Source organism: Hemitrygon akajei, chromosome 23, assembly GCF_048418815.1.
Source record: "Hemitrygon akajei chromosome 23, sHemAka1.3, whole genome shotgun sequence".
NCBI lineage: Eukaryota > Metazoa > Chordata > Chondrichthyes > Myliobatiformes > Dasyatidae > Hemitrygon > Hemitrygon akajei.
In genome coordinates, this window is record NC_133146.1 from 38,186,552 (window position 1) to 38,202,468 (window position 15,917).

General features: G+C 39.6%; 1 protein-coding gene across 3 annotated transcripts in view; it reads left to right on the top strand.

Moving 5' to 3' along the window:
* Positions 1 to 15,917, top strand: part of tbc1d12b (TBC1 domain family, member 12b) — an 85,312-nt gene that overhangs the window by 19,116 nt on the left and 50,279 nt on the right. The window contains exon 1 of one of the 3 annotated variants that reach the window (XM_073027448.1): positions 11,403 to 11,489. The exons of the other annotated variants lie outside the window; for them this stretch is intronic. Within the exon in view, the coding sequence (XP_072883549.1) occupies positions 11,470 to 11,489 (20 nt within the window). The 5' untranslated portion in view covers positions 11,403 to 11,469. Of the gene's footprint in view, positions 1 to 11,402; positions 11,490 to 15,917 lie in introns of those variants that run through there. 3 annotated transcript variants of the gene reach the window in all.

Sequence of the window (15,917 nt, forward strand, 5' to 3'; positions counted from 1 at the left end):
GGAATATAAGGTGTTGTTCCTCCAACCTAAGTGTGGCCTTATCCCAACAGTAGAGGAGGCCATAGATGGACATACTGGAATTGGAAGTAGAATTAAAGTGGGTGGCCACTGGTGATCCCGTTTGTTCTGACAGACTGAGTGTAGGTGCTCAGCGAAGCACTCTCCCAATCTACGTCAGTAACCCAGTCTGAAACTCACATGGCTGTTCATTGTGCAATGAAATTCATTCTCATTGAGATTCTGTAGTAAACTGTTGGATATTTTATTATTTATCCTGTTGCTGAAATGTGTTTTTTGATGAGCAAGTAAAATGCTTTTTGGAATAGTAGCCCAGGATTATGTATCTTAAGAAGACACATGGAAAGAAGAATCCCACAGTTTAAGGAGAGGCCTATAACATTACATGACAAAACATAGTGAAGATATTTATAAACAGTAACAAATCTGCAAGCAATCTGACTAACATCCAGCTTGTTAAGTGACTATCTTAAGAAATATTTCTTTGAATTGTAGTTTCGAGTGGCATTACGTAAGTGTAAGTTATTTCTTTGCATCTATGGTGTCTTTGTCCAGAAATTGTGCAGGGGAAATGTAAAATAATTCCGCTTCACTCTTGTTACTATTGTTTTATAGAGAAAATAATCGGTTTTCTTCCTCTTAAAATGGAAGTTGTGAATATTATTTAATCAAGTCATTTAATAAGTATGGCTAAAAGTGGAAGTTATCAATACTTTTCAGCAGGTTATGTAATTGGCATATCTAAATATTTTTAGATGAGTACAAGTTCAAGCCAAAATGTTCAGGTAAGCTAATGGTTAGCTCTACTGTATATTTATGAAATTATATATAACCAATAAAGGAGCAGTGGTATATTAGCGTGTCAATATAGTATAGTGATACTGCAGTTTGTGGTGTATTTGTGCGTGATGTTCTTGTCCTTGGTGGTGGAGACTCATTTCAGGTGCAGATGGAGTAACTCAAGTGAGTAACTGCAGTGCATTTTGAAGGTGGTGCACACTGCAGGCACATTGTGTCAATGTGGAGGGAATGAATGTTGAGCATGGGGAGTGAGGTGCCCATAAGAATAAAGCAAGAGGGCCATTTGGCCTCAAGCTACAGACAAAATCATGGATGTGTCTTCTATCACAATGCTATTTTTTCCCCTTTGATTCCTCCAATACTCAGAAATCTATTAATATGTTTTGATTGAAGCTATTGTCCTCTGGGATGGAGATTTCCAAAGATTTGTCAATGTTTGAAGAAATTCCTCTCAGTTTCTTTCAGTTCTAAATGGTCTTCCCCTAGTTTTAGTCTTCTCAGCTAGGGAAAGCATCATTCGTGCAACCAACTAACCAATCTTTTCTACAACTTGATAAAGGTAGTTTCTTATTCTTCTGAACTCAGAAAATAGAGCCTACTCTGTTTGCCAAAATCTGAGAGACATGCCATCTCATGCACAAATCCTCTTGCAAAAAAAGGCCAATATCCTATCTACCTTCTTAATTCCCTGCTGAATTTGCTACATTATTGGGATTGGATTTCTTGTACCATTTGTGTTGTTCAGTTGTCTGTTACCTTTCATGGGTAGGTTTGGCAGGACTGTAAATCTGTGCATGTATTAGTGAAGTTATTGTCTTTTTTTGCTGTTGTGCACCATATGTTTTGGGAATATTTGATGCTGTTACCAGGACCCCCTTCTGCATTCTTCATAGAAACCAGGATATAGAGTAAGGGACATTCCTGGTTTATTATGGTTGAATACATTAAGATTTGAGCTTGTTCCCAGGTCTGTCCCATTTAGACTGATAGCTGGTGTGTGTGTGTGCACAAGGTACAGGCTATTTTTTTTGTCCTTATTAGAGCTGTACCAAGGTCATGTGTCTTGTGCTCACCCCCTACTGTAAATTCAGGACTCAGCTAGCTCATTCAAAGGTGGTACTGCCAAGTGATTTATGATATCGTAATCCCATATTCAGATGGCGGTTGTTTGGTCAGTGTTTCAACTGACCTTGTGACATAAGAATAGAGTTGACTTTGAGGGTGGCTAGGGAATGTTCACCTGTTTGTATCCCAATGTGGCACCACATCTGCTGAATCTATATTGCTAGCAGGGCTGAATGTACTTGGGGATTGGTGTTTTCTTGGTGTTCACCTGGCAGAGAATCTCACCTGGTCCCTCAACACCTGCTCCATAGCAAAGAAAGCCCAGCAGCGTCTCTACTTTCTGCGATGGCTGAGTAGAGTCCATCTCTCTCCCCCCCCCATCCTCATCACATTCTACAGAGGTTGTATTGAGAGCATCCTGAGCAGCTGCATCACTGCCTGGTTCGGAAATTGCACTATCTTGGATTACAACACCCTGCAGCGGATAGTGAAGTCAGCTGAGAAGATCATCGGGGTCTCTCTTCCCTCCATTACAGACATTTACACTACACACTGCATCCACAAAGCAAACAGCATTATGAAGGACCCCACACACCCCTCATACAAACTCTTCTCCCTCCTGCCATCTGGGAAAAGGCACCGAAACATTCGAGCTCTCATGACCAGCCTATGTAACAGTTTCTTCCCCCAAGCCATCAGACTCCTCAATACCCAGTCTGGACTGACACCAACTTACTGCCCTCTACCATGCCTATTGTCTTGTTTATTATTTATTGTAATGCCTGCAATGTTTTGTGCACTTTATGCAGTCCTGGGTAGGTCTGTAGTCTAGTGTAGCTTTCTCTGTGTTGTTTTTACATAGTTCAGTGTAGTTTTTGTATTGTTTCATGTAGCACCATGGTCCTGAAAAACATCTCGTTTTTACTGTGTACTGTACCAGCAGTTATGGTCGAAATGGCAATAAAAAGTGACCTGACTGACTTGGTTCTAGTTGACAGGAAGGCAACAGAAAGCCTTCTCAAATAACTACTTGTTACAACAGTGGTGTGCAGAAAAGCATCTCTGAATTCACAGCACATCAAACCTTAAAGTGGATGGGCTACAGCAGCAGAAGACCATGAATGTACAGAAATGCTCACTGGTCACTTTATTAGCTATAGGAAGTGACATTTGTAGTATACTAGAATTATTTCCATCCAAAACTTCATATTCATTTGAAGATTAAAATGAGTTGATTTGTGTGTGTTGCTAAATGCTGTACTAGCTTGCATGTCATATATTTGTACAGACTTGTCAATATTATTAAAGCTCATGATTTCATGATGCCCTTTGGACAGCAATTTGCAAGATGTGCCAACAGCTTCATGCAGCCATGTGAGCATTTCTTTATATATGTGACACTAAGTTAAGGATTCAGTGCAAAAGATCTGTCTAATTAAAACTGATGCAGGCATGGTGTCTCAATTCAATTGAGTGGTGTATCTCTAGAAGGAAACCAATTAATTATTAGGCAATTTACTGTTTTTTATTGTTATAATAATTATTAGATTCTTTTGAAGGCTTCCGAGAGAAAAGGATAAGGTTTAGCCATTAACTGTTTTATTGGCACCACTTGTTCTGGTCCCTGAATTGATGGTCTTTGTGTGGTGAAGACCTTTGCTATTTAGATTAAGATTGGCTTAAATGTTCAAATTGACAATGGTGGATCCACAAAGTTAAGTCCCTATTTTCCATATAGGTCAGGAGAAATAGGCTGCTACAGGGAGTAATTTTTAAAGATATTTTTCCATTCTTTTTTCATGCATAATTAGAATTTTAAAGTTGTTCTTTCTTTATATTGGCTTTGCTGGCAAAGGGCCTAGAGAGAGTTTTAAGGAATGATTGCACCAATTCAGTTCCAGATGATCGTTTCAAATCATAGTCCTACCGTGATGTTTAAGGGGCAGGGTGGAGATGCGTCTCTACCAAAGGAGGTGTGAGACACTCCTTCCCTCCAGTACCCTGCATGGCAACCTTGGGCAAGGTGTAGAACCTGCTTAGCACCCCCTCACCCTACCCACCCCAGTCCAGTCTTAGTTACATTGGTCATTAGGAACAGGTGGTTGTATGAGCAGCTGGTGCATATCACAAGAACTGGTTATGTGACCACTGATGCCAGACAGGCAATCTCAGAAGATTAATGTTAATGGCTGGGGTCACCCATGTTGTAAAAATTTGCCAAAGACAGTCATGGTCACGGAAGGATCACCTATGTCATACGACATTGCACAGAACGAATGAAAAGAACCGTGCTGTGAGTAGAATCATTCTGGGAATTGCATTCCGTTGTAAACAGAGACTGATATTTCTTTGCAAGAAATTTAATTGTCTAAAGGTGATTCATAAGGAATATTCTTACAATAAAATTTCTCATTTGTAGGCAGGCACAAGGTTCTTGGTTTTCAGCGTTGAATCATCTGGTTGAATATCTTGTTACAAAGAAACTTAACCAGCAATCCTTCTTTGTTATTTAAACTACATCTGTGTCTTTGCATGTGCCAGCGCATACTTTTCCAATCCATTTCAATGTAGGTGGTGAAAATATTTACTAGGGCAAGACTGAATACCAATTAAGCCATTTTATTTCACAAGTGAGCTTTAGTGCATCTGTCATGATAGGACTTGCTTAAGTAAATCAGTACTGTTTCGAACACTGTGTTAAAGTTTTGATGTTGAAAGACTTTTTTTTTACTTGAGCACAATTTTTAATGAACCTTCTGAGTTTGGTGAAAGCTTTCCCTTGTGTTTTTCTGGTTAAACACCTAACTGACTACATGTGTTTGCTTATCTCATTTTTAAAAATCTCCATGTTCAGAACCTTGAAATTGTACTTGACATCATTTCTCCTGTGCCAGGAACTAGGATCTCCTAATACTTGCTGTTGATAGTGAGAGGCATCATTGTTAATTGTTTACACTCTTTAGGCAAATAATTTTTAAAGATTAATTCACTTGTATTTAACCACTGTTTGACCTTTACTTGTTCCATTATAGGTTGCTTTAAAACAGAGTCCTAATTTTTTTTTCCCCATTCAAATAGTTTCTGTGAAATAATGCCTAAAACATTCTATAGCAAAGGGGAAAGCATTTAGGTTGGATGTACACCCAGTGGCCACTTTATTAGGTCTGTAGTCTAGTGTAGCTTTCTCTGTGTTTTTTTATTACGTAGATCAGTCTAGTTTTTTGTACTGTGTCATGTAACACCATGGTACTGAAAAATGTTGTCTCATTTTTACTATCCTCTGTACCAGCAGTTATGGTCGAAATGACAATAAAAGTTGACTTGACTTAACAGGAGTGGAACCTGGTATGGGCTTCTGCTTCTGTAGCTTGTCCACTTCAGGGTGAACACGTTGCACTTTCAGAGCTGTTCTTCTGCATGTCACTGCAACAGAAGTTACTGTCACCTTCCTGTCAGCTAGTCTGGCCATTCTCTGAACTATTACAAGTTGTTTTCACCCTCAGAACTGCTGCTCAGTGGATTTTTTTTGTTTTTCACACAATTCTCTGTAAACTCTAGAGCCTGCTGTGTGTGAAAATCCCAAAAAATCAACAGTTTCTGGGATACTGACACCAATAATCATTCCACAGTCAAAGTCACTTAAATTACGTTTCTTCCCCATTATGAAGCTTGGTCTGAGCAACAAATGAATCTTTTGATTATGTCTGCATGCTTTTATGCATTGAGTTGCTGTCACATGATTGGCTGATTAGATATTTGCATTAATGAGCAGTCATACAGGTGTACCACTGGCACACGTAAAATGCTGGAGGAACTCAGCAGGCCAGGCAACATCTATGGAAATGAATAAACAGTTGGCGTTTGCCGAGACCCTTCATCACAACTAAAGGAAAAAGACACAAAGTCAGAGTAAGAGGGTGGGGGGGGGGGGGAAGGAAGGGGGGAAGAAATACAAGGTAGTAGGTGATAGGTGAAACTGGGGGGGGGTGAAGTAAAGAGCTGGGAAGTCAATTAGCAAAAGAGATAAAGGGTTGGAGAAAGGGGAAGAAGGCCATAGAAGAAAGGAAAGGAGGAGGAGCATTGGGGGGGGGTGATGGACAGGTAAGGAGATGAAGTGAGAGGGAGAAATGGGAATGGGCAATGGTGGCCATTACTGGAAGTAAGAGATACTAATGTTCATGCCATCAGGTTGGAGGCTACTCAGACAGAATATTAGGTGTTGCTCCTCCAACCTGAGCGTGGCTTCATCGCAGTAGTAGAGGGGGCCGTGGCCTAACATATCGGAATGGGAATTAGAATTAACATGGGTAGCCACTGGGAGATCCCGCTTTTTCTGGCGGATGGAACGTAGGTGCTTGGCAAAGTGGTCTCCAAATCTACGTCGGTTCTCACCAATGTACAGGAGGCTACACCAGGAGTGCAGGATACACTAGCAAATTAAATACCTTTACTGTGGTCCTTTGAAATCTTGTCTACAATGTCGTGAGAAACGGGGAAAAACTCTCTAAATAAACATACATTTTGCAAAGACATTAATCTGTGAAGGACTTTAATACCTTCACCTTTTGGAATGCTGAAAATGAACGACTAACAGTAGGAACTACAGTAACTTTATCAGTGTTGGCCAGGAAGTAAAACACCCATTTTATTCAAAGCTGGAAAATGCTGTAAATAGCAGACAAATCATGAAACAAGAAAGGCTAGGTTTTTCAATGATAAATGTTTTCAAAATGCTTTTGGCTTTGAACTTGTCATTACTGGAATTATAATTTCTGATTACATCAAAATCATGTCATTAATGATGCAACCATTCTGCTGTATTTGACATAATGCAATTGTTGCCTGTTATAATTTTAATTATGATGATTTCCAAAAATTATTTGTTGCACTTCAGCCGGTGCATTTGAATGCAGATGTACCTGAGTGAGGTAGTGAATCTAGATGCTCAGTGACTGGATACATTTCAAGATTCAACATTCAGGATTGTTTAATGTCATTTCCAGTATGCAAGTGTAAAAGTGAACAAAATAATTGTTACTCCAGGTCCGATGCAGTGCAAAAAAAACCACTAAGATAAGAAACATAGCAATAATGATATACCTTAACTTGCCTTTTATACCTTTTCATCAGTTAAGCTAAAGCAATTAGGTCAAATAGTAGAACTGTTTTCAAAAGATATAAACATGAATTCTGGACTGGATAAATGCAGAACATTAAACATAAAGGAAGGTGTAATAGAGTAATAGAATACAGAACAGAACTGCAAGATACAATGCAACCAATGGGCGAATATGAAACATAGAAGTATCTGGAATATCAACAAGGAAAGAAAATTGACCATTGTGTGATAAAGGAAAAAACTTTTGACAGAATTCACTTCAAGGCTTAAGAAAATCTGCCAATCATAGCTCAAAAGTAAAAATATAACAAAAGCAATAAACACTTCTGCTATACCCCTATTAACATATTCTTTTGACATAATAACTTCGTCTGAAACCGATCTGAAAAATTTACAAAGAAAAATAATAACTGAAATGACAAATTTCAGAAAACATGTATATTCAAATACACTTAGGCTAACACTACCTAGGACAGAAAGGGGAAGAGGAATAACAGATATTAAAAATCAATGTAACAGTCAGATAAAACTTCCAAGGATATACTTTCATCAACACAAGTGGAAAATAGCACTCCATGCAAGCATAAGAAGTATATATCACTAAACTTAATTAAGACTACAACCCAGAAAAATGAAGATATTATCACTATTGAAGAAAAAAGTTAACCATGGAGGTTATCCCACGATGTGAGCAAACTAAATTGGTTGAGAGGGGACTCGATAGAGGTATTTAAAGTTCTGAGGGGGATAGATAGAGTTGACGTGGATAGGCTTTTTCCATTGAGAGTAGGGGAGATTCAAATAAGAGGACATGTGCTGAGAGTTGGGGGGCAAAAGTTTAGGGATAATATGAGGGTGAACTTCTTTACTCAAAGAGTGGTAGCTGTGTGGAACGAGCTTCCAGTAGAAGTGGTGGAGGCAGGTTCGATATTGTCATTTAAAGTAAAATTGGATAGGTATATGAAAAGGAAAGGAATGGAGGGTTATGGGCTAAGTGCAGGTCGGTGGGACTAGGTGAGAGTAAGCGTTTGGCACGGACTAGCAGGGCCAAGATGGCCTGTTTCTGTGCTGTAGTTGTTATATGGTTATAAATGTCTATAAGGAAGTGTTGGAGATCTCTTCCCAGTAGCAGGTTTCCTTGAGGCAACACAAAAAGTTATCAAAAATACATAGTAAAAGACCAACAAATTCAAGATGATAAATATAGAAAATGCCGAGGAAAAACCAGAAGCCATTCAACACATTACAGGATTCTGCAGTAGTTTAACACAATCTGATTACTTACACAGGCATAATCAAGTGGCAAACGTCATTCTTTAAAATCTTGTTTTAAAATACACGCTCATAAATGAAATCATATCTTTCTATAATTTCTGCCATGTGCAGAAGTTCGCTGATGACACGGCCATAGTGGGGTGTGTCAGGAATGGACAGGAGGAGGAGTATAGGAAACTGATACAGGACTTTGTGATATGGTGCAACTCAAACTACCTGCGTCTCAATATCACCAAGACCAAGGAGATGGTGGTGGACTTTAGGAGATCTAGGCCTCATATGGAGCCAGTGATCATTAATGGAGAATGTGTGGAGCAGGTTAAGACCTACAAGTATCTGGGAGTACAGTTAGACGAGAAGCTAGACTGGACTGCCAACACAGATGCCTTGTGCAGGAAGGCACAGAGTCGACTGTACTTCCTTAGAAGGTTGGCGTCATTCAATGTCTGTAGTGAGATGCTGAAGATGTTCTATAGGTCAGTTGTGGAGAGCGCCCTCTTCTTTGTGGTGGCGTGTTGGGGAGGCAGCATTAAGAAGAGGGTCGCCTCACGTCTTAATAAGCTGGTAAGGAAGGTGGGCTCTGTCGTGGGCAAAGTACTGGAGAGTTTAACATCGGTAGCTGAGCGAAGGGCGCTGAGTAGGCTACGGTCAATTATGGAAAACTCTGAACATCCTCTACATGGCACCATCCAGAGACAGAGAAGCAGTTTCAGCGACAGGTTACTATCGATGCAATGCTCCTCAGACAGGATGAAGAGGTCAATACTCCCCAATGCCATTAGGCTTTACAATTCAACCGCTAGGACTTTTTAAAAGCTATTATTAATGCTTTTTGAGATAGTGATTTAGATGCATATCATATCTTTTACTGAGTTAAGTATTGTATGTAATTAGTTTTGCTACAACAAGTGTATGGGACATTGGAAAAAAGTTGAATTTCCCCATGGGGATGAATAAAGTATCTATCTATCTATCTATCTATCTATAAATCCAAACCTGATCCAGTTTTAGAGTCAGACTACCACAAATTATATTATAACTTATCCATAGTAACTGTAAGGATATAACAGTACAGGATAAACAAGTAAATACAACATATTTAATAGATATACTCATTCCAAACACGCATAACTTACCGAAATCAGTAAGTGAAAAACACTAGAAATATGATGAATTAAAATAGGTATTTGAAGGACTTTGGAACTTGAACAAGATATACATTGTTCTGATAGTGATATCTACAGCTGGTGTCATCCAAAGGCACTACACAATAGCATTAAACAATTAGGGCTACACTATCCATTTAAATCCTCAGAAAATCAAAATGCTACTAGAATAGTCCAAAAGTTCCTAGCACTTGACATGCTTGGCTATGCCCGTGTCTCAGGTTTTACAACCCTAACCCTAACCCTACAAACCCTAAGCACACCCCGATTAACCCTTGCTAAACCCCCACAAACCCGATGTCCTATGTCAAGAGGGGCAAGATTCAACAGGGGCAAGTGTTGGACCTGGTTAATGAAGGCGTGGGCCAGTTCAAAGTGGCAGGGTTGCGTGAAACTGAATCTCAAGTGACGAGATCAAAAAGCACAAGAGGGCTGATTTGCCCACTGCCCGCATAATCTCAACCTAACCCTAACCCATACCCATAATATAAATACATAAGGTAGGTTGAATGCATGTACAGTACATACACTGATTATATCCAAAAAATGATGCTAGCTGGACTCGGGAGTATATGTACATAGATATAGTATTGGAGGTTGGGGTGAGGAGTGGTGGGTTAGTAGGTGGTGGTGTTGATGAGCTCTTAATGCAACGGGAAAGTAACTGTTTTTGAGTGTGGTGGTCCTGGCGTGGATGCTACGTAACCTCCTCCCTGGTGGGTGTGGGACAAGGAGTCCATGAGCAGGGTGGATAGGATCCTTCTTGACACCTTTTTATATATATGTCCTTGATGGTGTGTAGGCTGGTGATGCACTGGGCAGTTTTGTTAAACCGTAGTAGAGCCTTGCTGTGTGCTAAATGCAGTGATGCAGCTTGTTAGGATGTTCTCTACTGTGATCTGTAGAATGACTTGAGTCTAGATGTGTATAGTCCTGCTCATTTCAGCCTCCTCAGAAAGTAGAGTAGGTGAGCTTTCCTGGTTATGTGTACTGTGTTCTGGGATCATGAGAGGTTGTGCAAGATGTGCATTCCCATGAGTTTGAAACTGTTCGCAGTTTCCACTGCTGTGCTACCAATGCAAAGAGGGGTGTGAGTGGTGCGAGTGCTCATGAAGTTGATAGCCATCTCCTTTGTTTTGTTGACATCAAGAAGAGATATTTGCTTGGCAGTAGAGCTCTTCTAACTCCTCTCTGTAGCCTGCCTTATTGTTTGTGATGAGCCCCACCACCACCGTGTTATCAGTGAACTTGAAGATGTAAGTATTTGGATGTTTAGTCATTCAGCCATGTGTGAGCAGAGTGTACACAGCCCTGGGGGGCATCCGTGTTGACGATGATCAGGAGGGAAGAGCAGTTATGCATCTTGACTATCAGAGGTCTGTTGGTTAGAAAGTCCAACTCCCAGTTACACAGAAGAGTATTCAGACTGAGGACTGGTTGCAGCCTGGTATAGAAACCAGTGCTCTTGAATGGATAATCCTACAGAAAACAGTGGCTCCCTCCCCACCATTGAGAACATCTACACAGAACACTGTCGCAGGAAAGCAACATCCATCATCAAGGACCCCCACCACCCAGTGCATGTCCTTTTGCACATTGGTTGTTTGTCCATCCTGTTGGGTGCTGTCTTTCATTGATTCTATTGTGTATGCCTTTTTAAAAATAAAAACTAATCTCAGTGTTGTATCTGGTGATATGTATATACTTTGATAATAAATTTACTTTGAACTTTGAAAGTCTGTGGGACAATAGGAGGGATGCTGAACTGAAATCCAGAAACAGCATTTTGACATGTGTGCTTATTTTCCCGGTGTATCAGGGCCAGGTGCATCTATCATAGAGTGGTTCTGTTGCTAAGCATATTGGTGAGTGTCTATTGTAGCAAGAAAGAAGTCTTTGATGTCTGTCATTACCAGCCATTCAAAGCACTTCACAATGATTGGCATTAGTGCCATTGGGCAGTAGTTGTTTATTTCTGAAGATGAAGAGTTCTATGGTACAGGGATATTGTTGCTGATTTGAAGCATGTGGGGACAGCAGCCTGGGTGAGTTATGTGTTGAATACTTGCCCTGGGATGTTGTCTGGCCCTGTCACCTTACTCTGTAGAATCCTTTTCACATCTGCTGTTGTTACAGAGAGTGGCTGGTCACCTGGGAGAGGGGTAGCTTTCATGACTGGTGTTGTTACATGTCTCGAAGTGTGTTTTTATACACTTGTTTAGAGTCGGGAAGTGTCACTGGTAGAGTAGATACCGTTTTTCCTTGCATAGTCAGTAATACCCTTGATGCCCTGCCACATACACCAGGGATCATTATCAGAGAAGTGTTCTTGAATTTTTTGAGCATAGGCAGTCATACCTCTTGATGCCTAAGACTGAGACATAATACCTTGAGGTCTGGTTTTGAGGATTTGCCAGTTAGTCCATTCAAAACAGCCTTGAAGCATATAAATTGTACAGTGATGGTCCTCTTGTCTGGTTGCTCCACTTTCAGCAGTAGTTGGTATGCTGTGATTGACTTCATGTAAATCTGGTCAGAGAGGCTAAAATGAGGGTGTGGGATGGCTTTGTAAGTACTGTGCCTGCATCTATAAACACTTTCCAGTCTGTTTGTTCCCCTAGTGACCATGGTGATGTGTTGGTGGAATTTGGGTAAAATGTCTTGCAGGTTAACATGATTGAAGTCTCCTGCAATTAATTATGAAGAGACCATCCACATATTTGTTTTGAAGAGAGTTGATGGTATTGTAAGGCTCTCTTGGTGCATCCTTGGCATTCGTGGTCTGGGAGATGTAGACAGCATCGATGAACACAACAGTAAACTCCCTGAGCAGGTAATGTGGCCTGCATTTAATTGTAAGCTGTTCAGTTGCCCCAGAACAGTGATTGCTACTACAGATGAGTTTGTGCAACATCACTTGTTAATGTACACATAGATTCTACCTCTTTGGATATCCCAGATGGGGTTTCTGTCTCCACAGAACAGAGTCAGTGATGTAAAATGTCCATCATCAAGTCAATAAGGCTGTTCATAGTCTTTCATTTTTTAAAAATTGTGAATACATGAACAGTAGAAAGGAGGGTAATATAGCTGAGACTTTCAATCTTGCTTAAAGAAGTATTTGGAGATTTATTTAGCAGCTTGTTTTGTCAAACTCCAAAAGTGAGAGTAATATGATTTTGCAATTATATCTTTTTTGAATTGTCATTAATATATGTAGGTGATGGCAACTTATAAAATTCACTGCTATATACTGATCACTTTCTTAGCTCTCCACAAACTATGGTAAAAATGCTACCCATTTTCTGAAGTATAACAGTAGATATGCTCTGTTGCTTAATATAGATTTCATGAAGAAGAATAGCCCTTAACTCGACAGTGGAGTTATCGGGGCATCGTCATGACGGTGTTTCCGTAGCAAGCTATTCTTGTTTTTACGAGGCCGAATTGCTAGCTTGACGCTCAACCCGACTTGGATTCAAACTCGGGAACCTTCGCTCCGGAGTCTGGCGCTGATATTATTGCGCCACCAAGCGGGACATAGATTGTATGGATTAACTAATATTACTTAACAACTGTTTACTTTATGCCATGAAGCATTTGAGAACTACAGTAAACATCAACTTGGGTTAATGTAGTGCTCAATTAAAACTAGTCCTGTCAGCATCTGAAGAGAGTTTATTATTTTGATTGTTGTTACTTAGAATTGTGGCCAGTGACTTATGTAAAAATTAATGTTCAACTTTTCCAGCTGCAGAGTGTGAGCTAAATTTAAACATGGCTATTGTGGCAAAATGAGGTGTTCCTTATCTGCTTTTAAAAACTTCAAAATTGTGCAAGCACGTGAGGTCTTTAAAGTTGTTTTGCCAATAGAAAATCAGTCTTGCCTGTCTGTTGAAGCCTCTAGTAGAATTTTGTTAAATCAAGTTTACCATGGCAAGTGGTAACTTCTTGTTATAGTAACGTAACTTGTCTCAGTAACTCGCCATGTGGAATAACTACATGAATGACACATCATGCACAAATGTAACCACCACTGTGGGAATTTCATGACCTTAGGTAGAATCTGTTTCACTTGGAAAAGCAGTGCATCTGTTGTAGACAGTACTGTTCAGCAAAAGCATAATGTAAAGCTGGAAATAAATTAAAGAAAGACTAGGGAGGACAAAACCTTTCATGGTGGCAATAAATATTAAATGGTCGACTGTTTAAGGAGACTTGGCAGTAGAGTACTGGTGATTGGAAATACTGCAGAGCTTAGTAATGGTGGGGCTGGGGTGCCTGTTGTACAGATGCTAAAACAAACTAAAAGTATATTTTTGATTTGGAAAAATTAAGTGCCTCTGGTACATCCACCAAATATGTGGCTTTGTTTTGTCAAATTTGTCTTAAATTTTACTGTTTCAAAAATGAGGACTACACTTTCAATGCAGTAACCTTTTTTCTTTTATTCTCTATCTTTAGTAAAAGATGTGAAAACTAACTTATTATGTTGGTACTTGCATAACCTTATGATTTGATTAAATTCTTAAGTAGGGTGTAATGAGTATTGTTACATACAATATGCTATATATTATATAAGTCATAAGAGCAGAATTAGGCCATTCAGCCCATTGAGTACATTCTGATCATGATTGATTTATTTTCCCTCTCAACCCTCCATACCTTATCCCCGTAACATTTGATGCCTTTACCAGTCAATAACATGTCAATCTCTGCTTTAAGTATACCCATTGATTTCCCTCCACAGCTTTTGTGGCAATGAATGTCTCAGATTCACAACCCTCTGGCTAAAAGAATTCATCATCATTTCTGTTCTTAAAGGTCATCATTCAATTCTGAGGCTGTACCCTCTGGTCCTGGACTCGCCCACTATTACAATAACAACACAGAGCAACAATCTTTTTAGGTGTAGCTAAACAGTAGTATGATTGACAATGATACTGGTCAAGAAACAAAGCTGTTAATACACATTGATTGGGCCTTATAACCAAAATAAATGAAAATTGTTAACTTCTGAGCAGCAAAGTAAAAATCACTTAATGAAACAAAGAGAAGGACTTGAGATCGAAATCAATGTTTGAAATGATCCTTTTGCTGGGAAAAATGTTGTTAGAACATATGCTTATCTTTTAATAGCTAATGCTTTTTTTCTCTAAAAGGATCATTAAAATTGAGTGCCAAGTTTCAGATTTTCATTTAAATTTGATTTAATGCTACACACACAGTTGGAATTTTACAACATCAGCTCTTTAAAGACAGAAAATTGCTCAGCAGGATCTGTGGAAAGAGACTAAAATTAACTCTTCAAGTAGATGCTCTTTCATCAGAACAGGAAAAGTAGAAGATAAATGAGCTTTAAGGACCAAAAAAGTTATAGAGTATGTGGAAATGGTGGAAAGAAATAAAAGGCTAGGTCTGTGGGGCAGGAATGATTAAATTACAAAATGGGATGTGGAGCTGTGTGGAAGAGAATGGTAAAGACATGGGTGAATGACAGAGTTGGTCAGGAAGATATGCAAATCACTCAATAAATATGTGAAATTGCCATCAAAAGAGAAATGTGCTGTATCTGACCTTTGTCTTCAGCTTACTACACTGCCAACAGAGCCCACACACTACCTCCAGGATAGTTCCTTCATGGTGTCCTTCCATGAACACCATTCTTGTTCAATTTTTTCTTATAGTGGACACGAGTGGAGACTTTGGCAAGTTCTAGAGATTGCTGCAGGTCTCTTGATGTTATCCTTGGGTTTATTTTGACCTCCATCATTGCATGTTGTGCTCTTGGTCTGATCTTTGCAGGATGCTTACACCTAGGGAGGGTGGCAACATTACTGAATTTCCTCCATTTGTAGACAGTTTCTGTTACTGTGGTCTTTACACTCAGGTCTTTAGAAATGCTTTTGTAGCTTTTTCCAGTCTACAATAAATAAGATAGAAGTAGGAAAGTTGTTTCGATTAGTAGGTGAAACTAGAACTAGGGGACCTTGCCTCAAGATTCTGGGGAGAAGATTTAGGATGGAGATGGGAAGAAACTGTTCTTCCCAGAGAGTGGTGAATCTGTGGAATTCTCTGCCCAGGGAAGCAGTAAGGCTTTTTCACTAAATATATTTAAGATACTGTTAGATAGGTTTTTACATAGTAAGAGAATTAAGGGTTATGGGGAAAAGGCAGGTAGATGGAGCTGAGTTTACGGACAGATAAGCCATGATCTTATTGAATGGTGGGGCAGGCTCGATGGGCTGGATGGCCTATTCCTGCTCCTATTTTTTATGTTTTTATGTTCAGTTCTTCTTCTAAGGTCCTCTGAAAGTTGTTTCGATTGAGACATGCTGCCCATAAACAGATCTTTCTTGAGAAGAGCAACCTGTAACTTGACTTTGCGTGTCTTTTTTATAGAGCAGAGCACCTCTTCAGCCTGCACTTAAATCTCAACTCGTTTGGGATGCCTGACTCCAAATAACATTTGT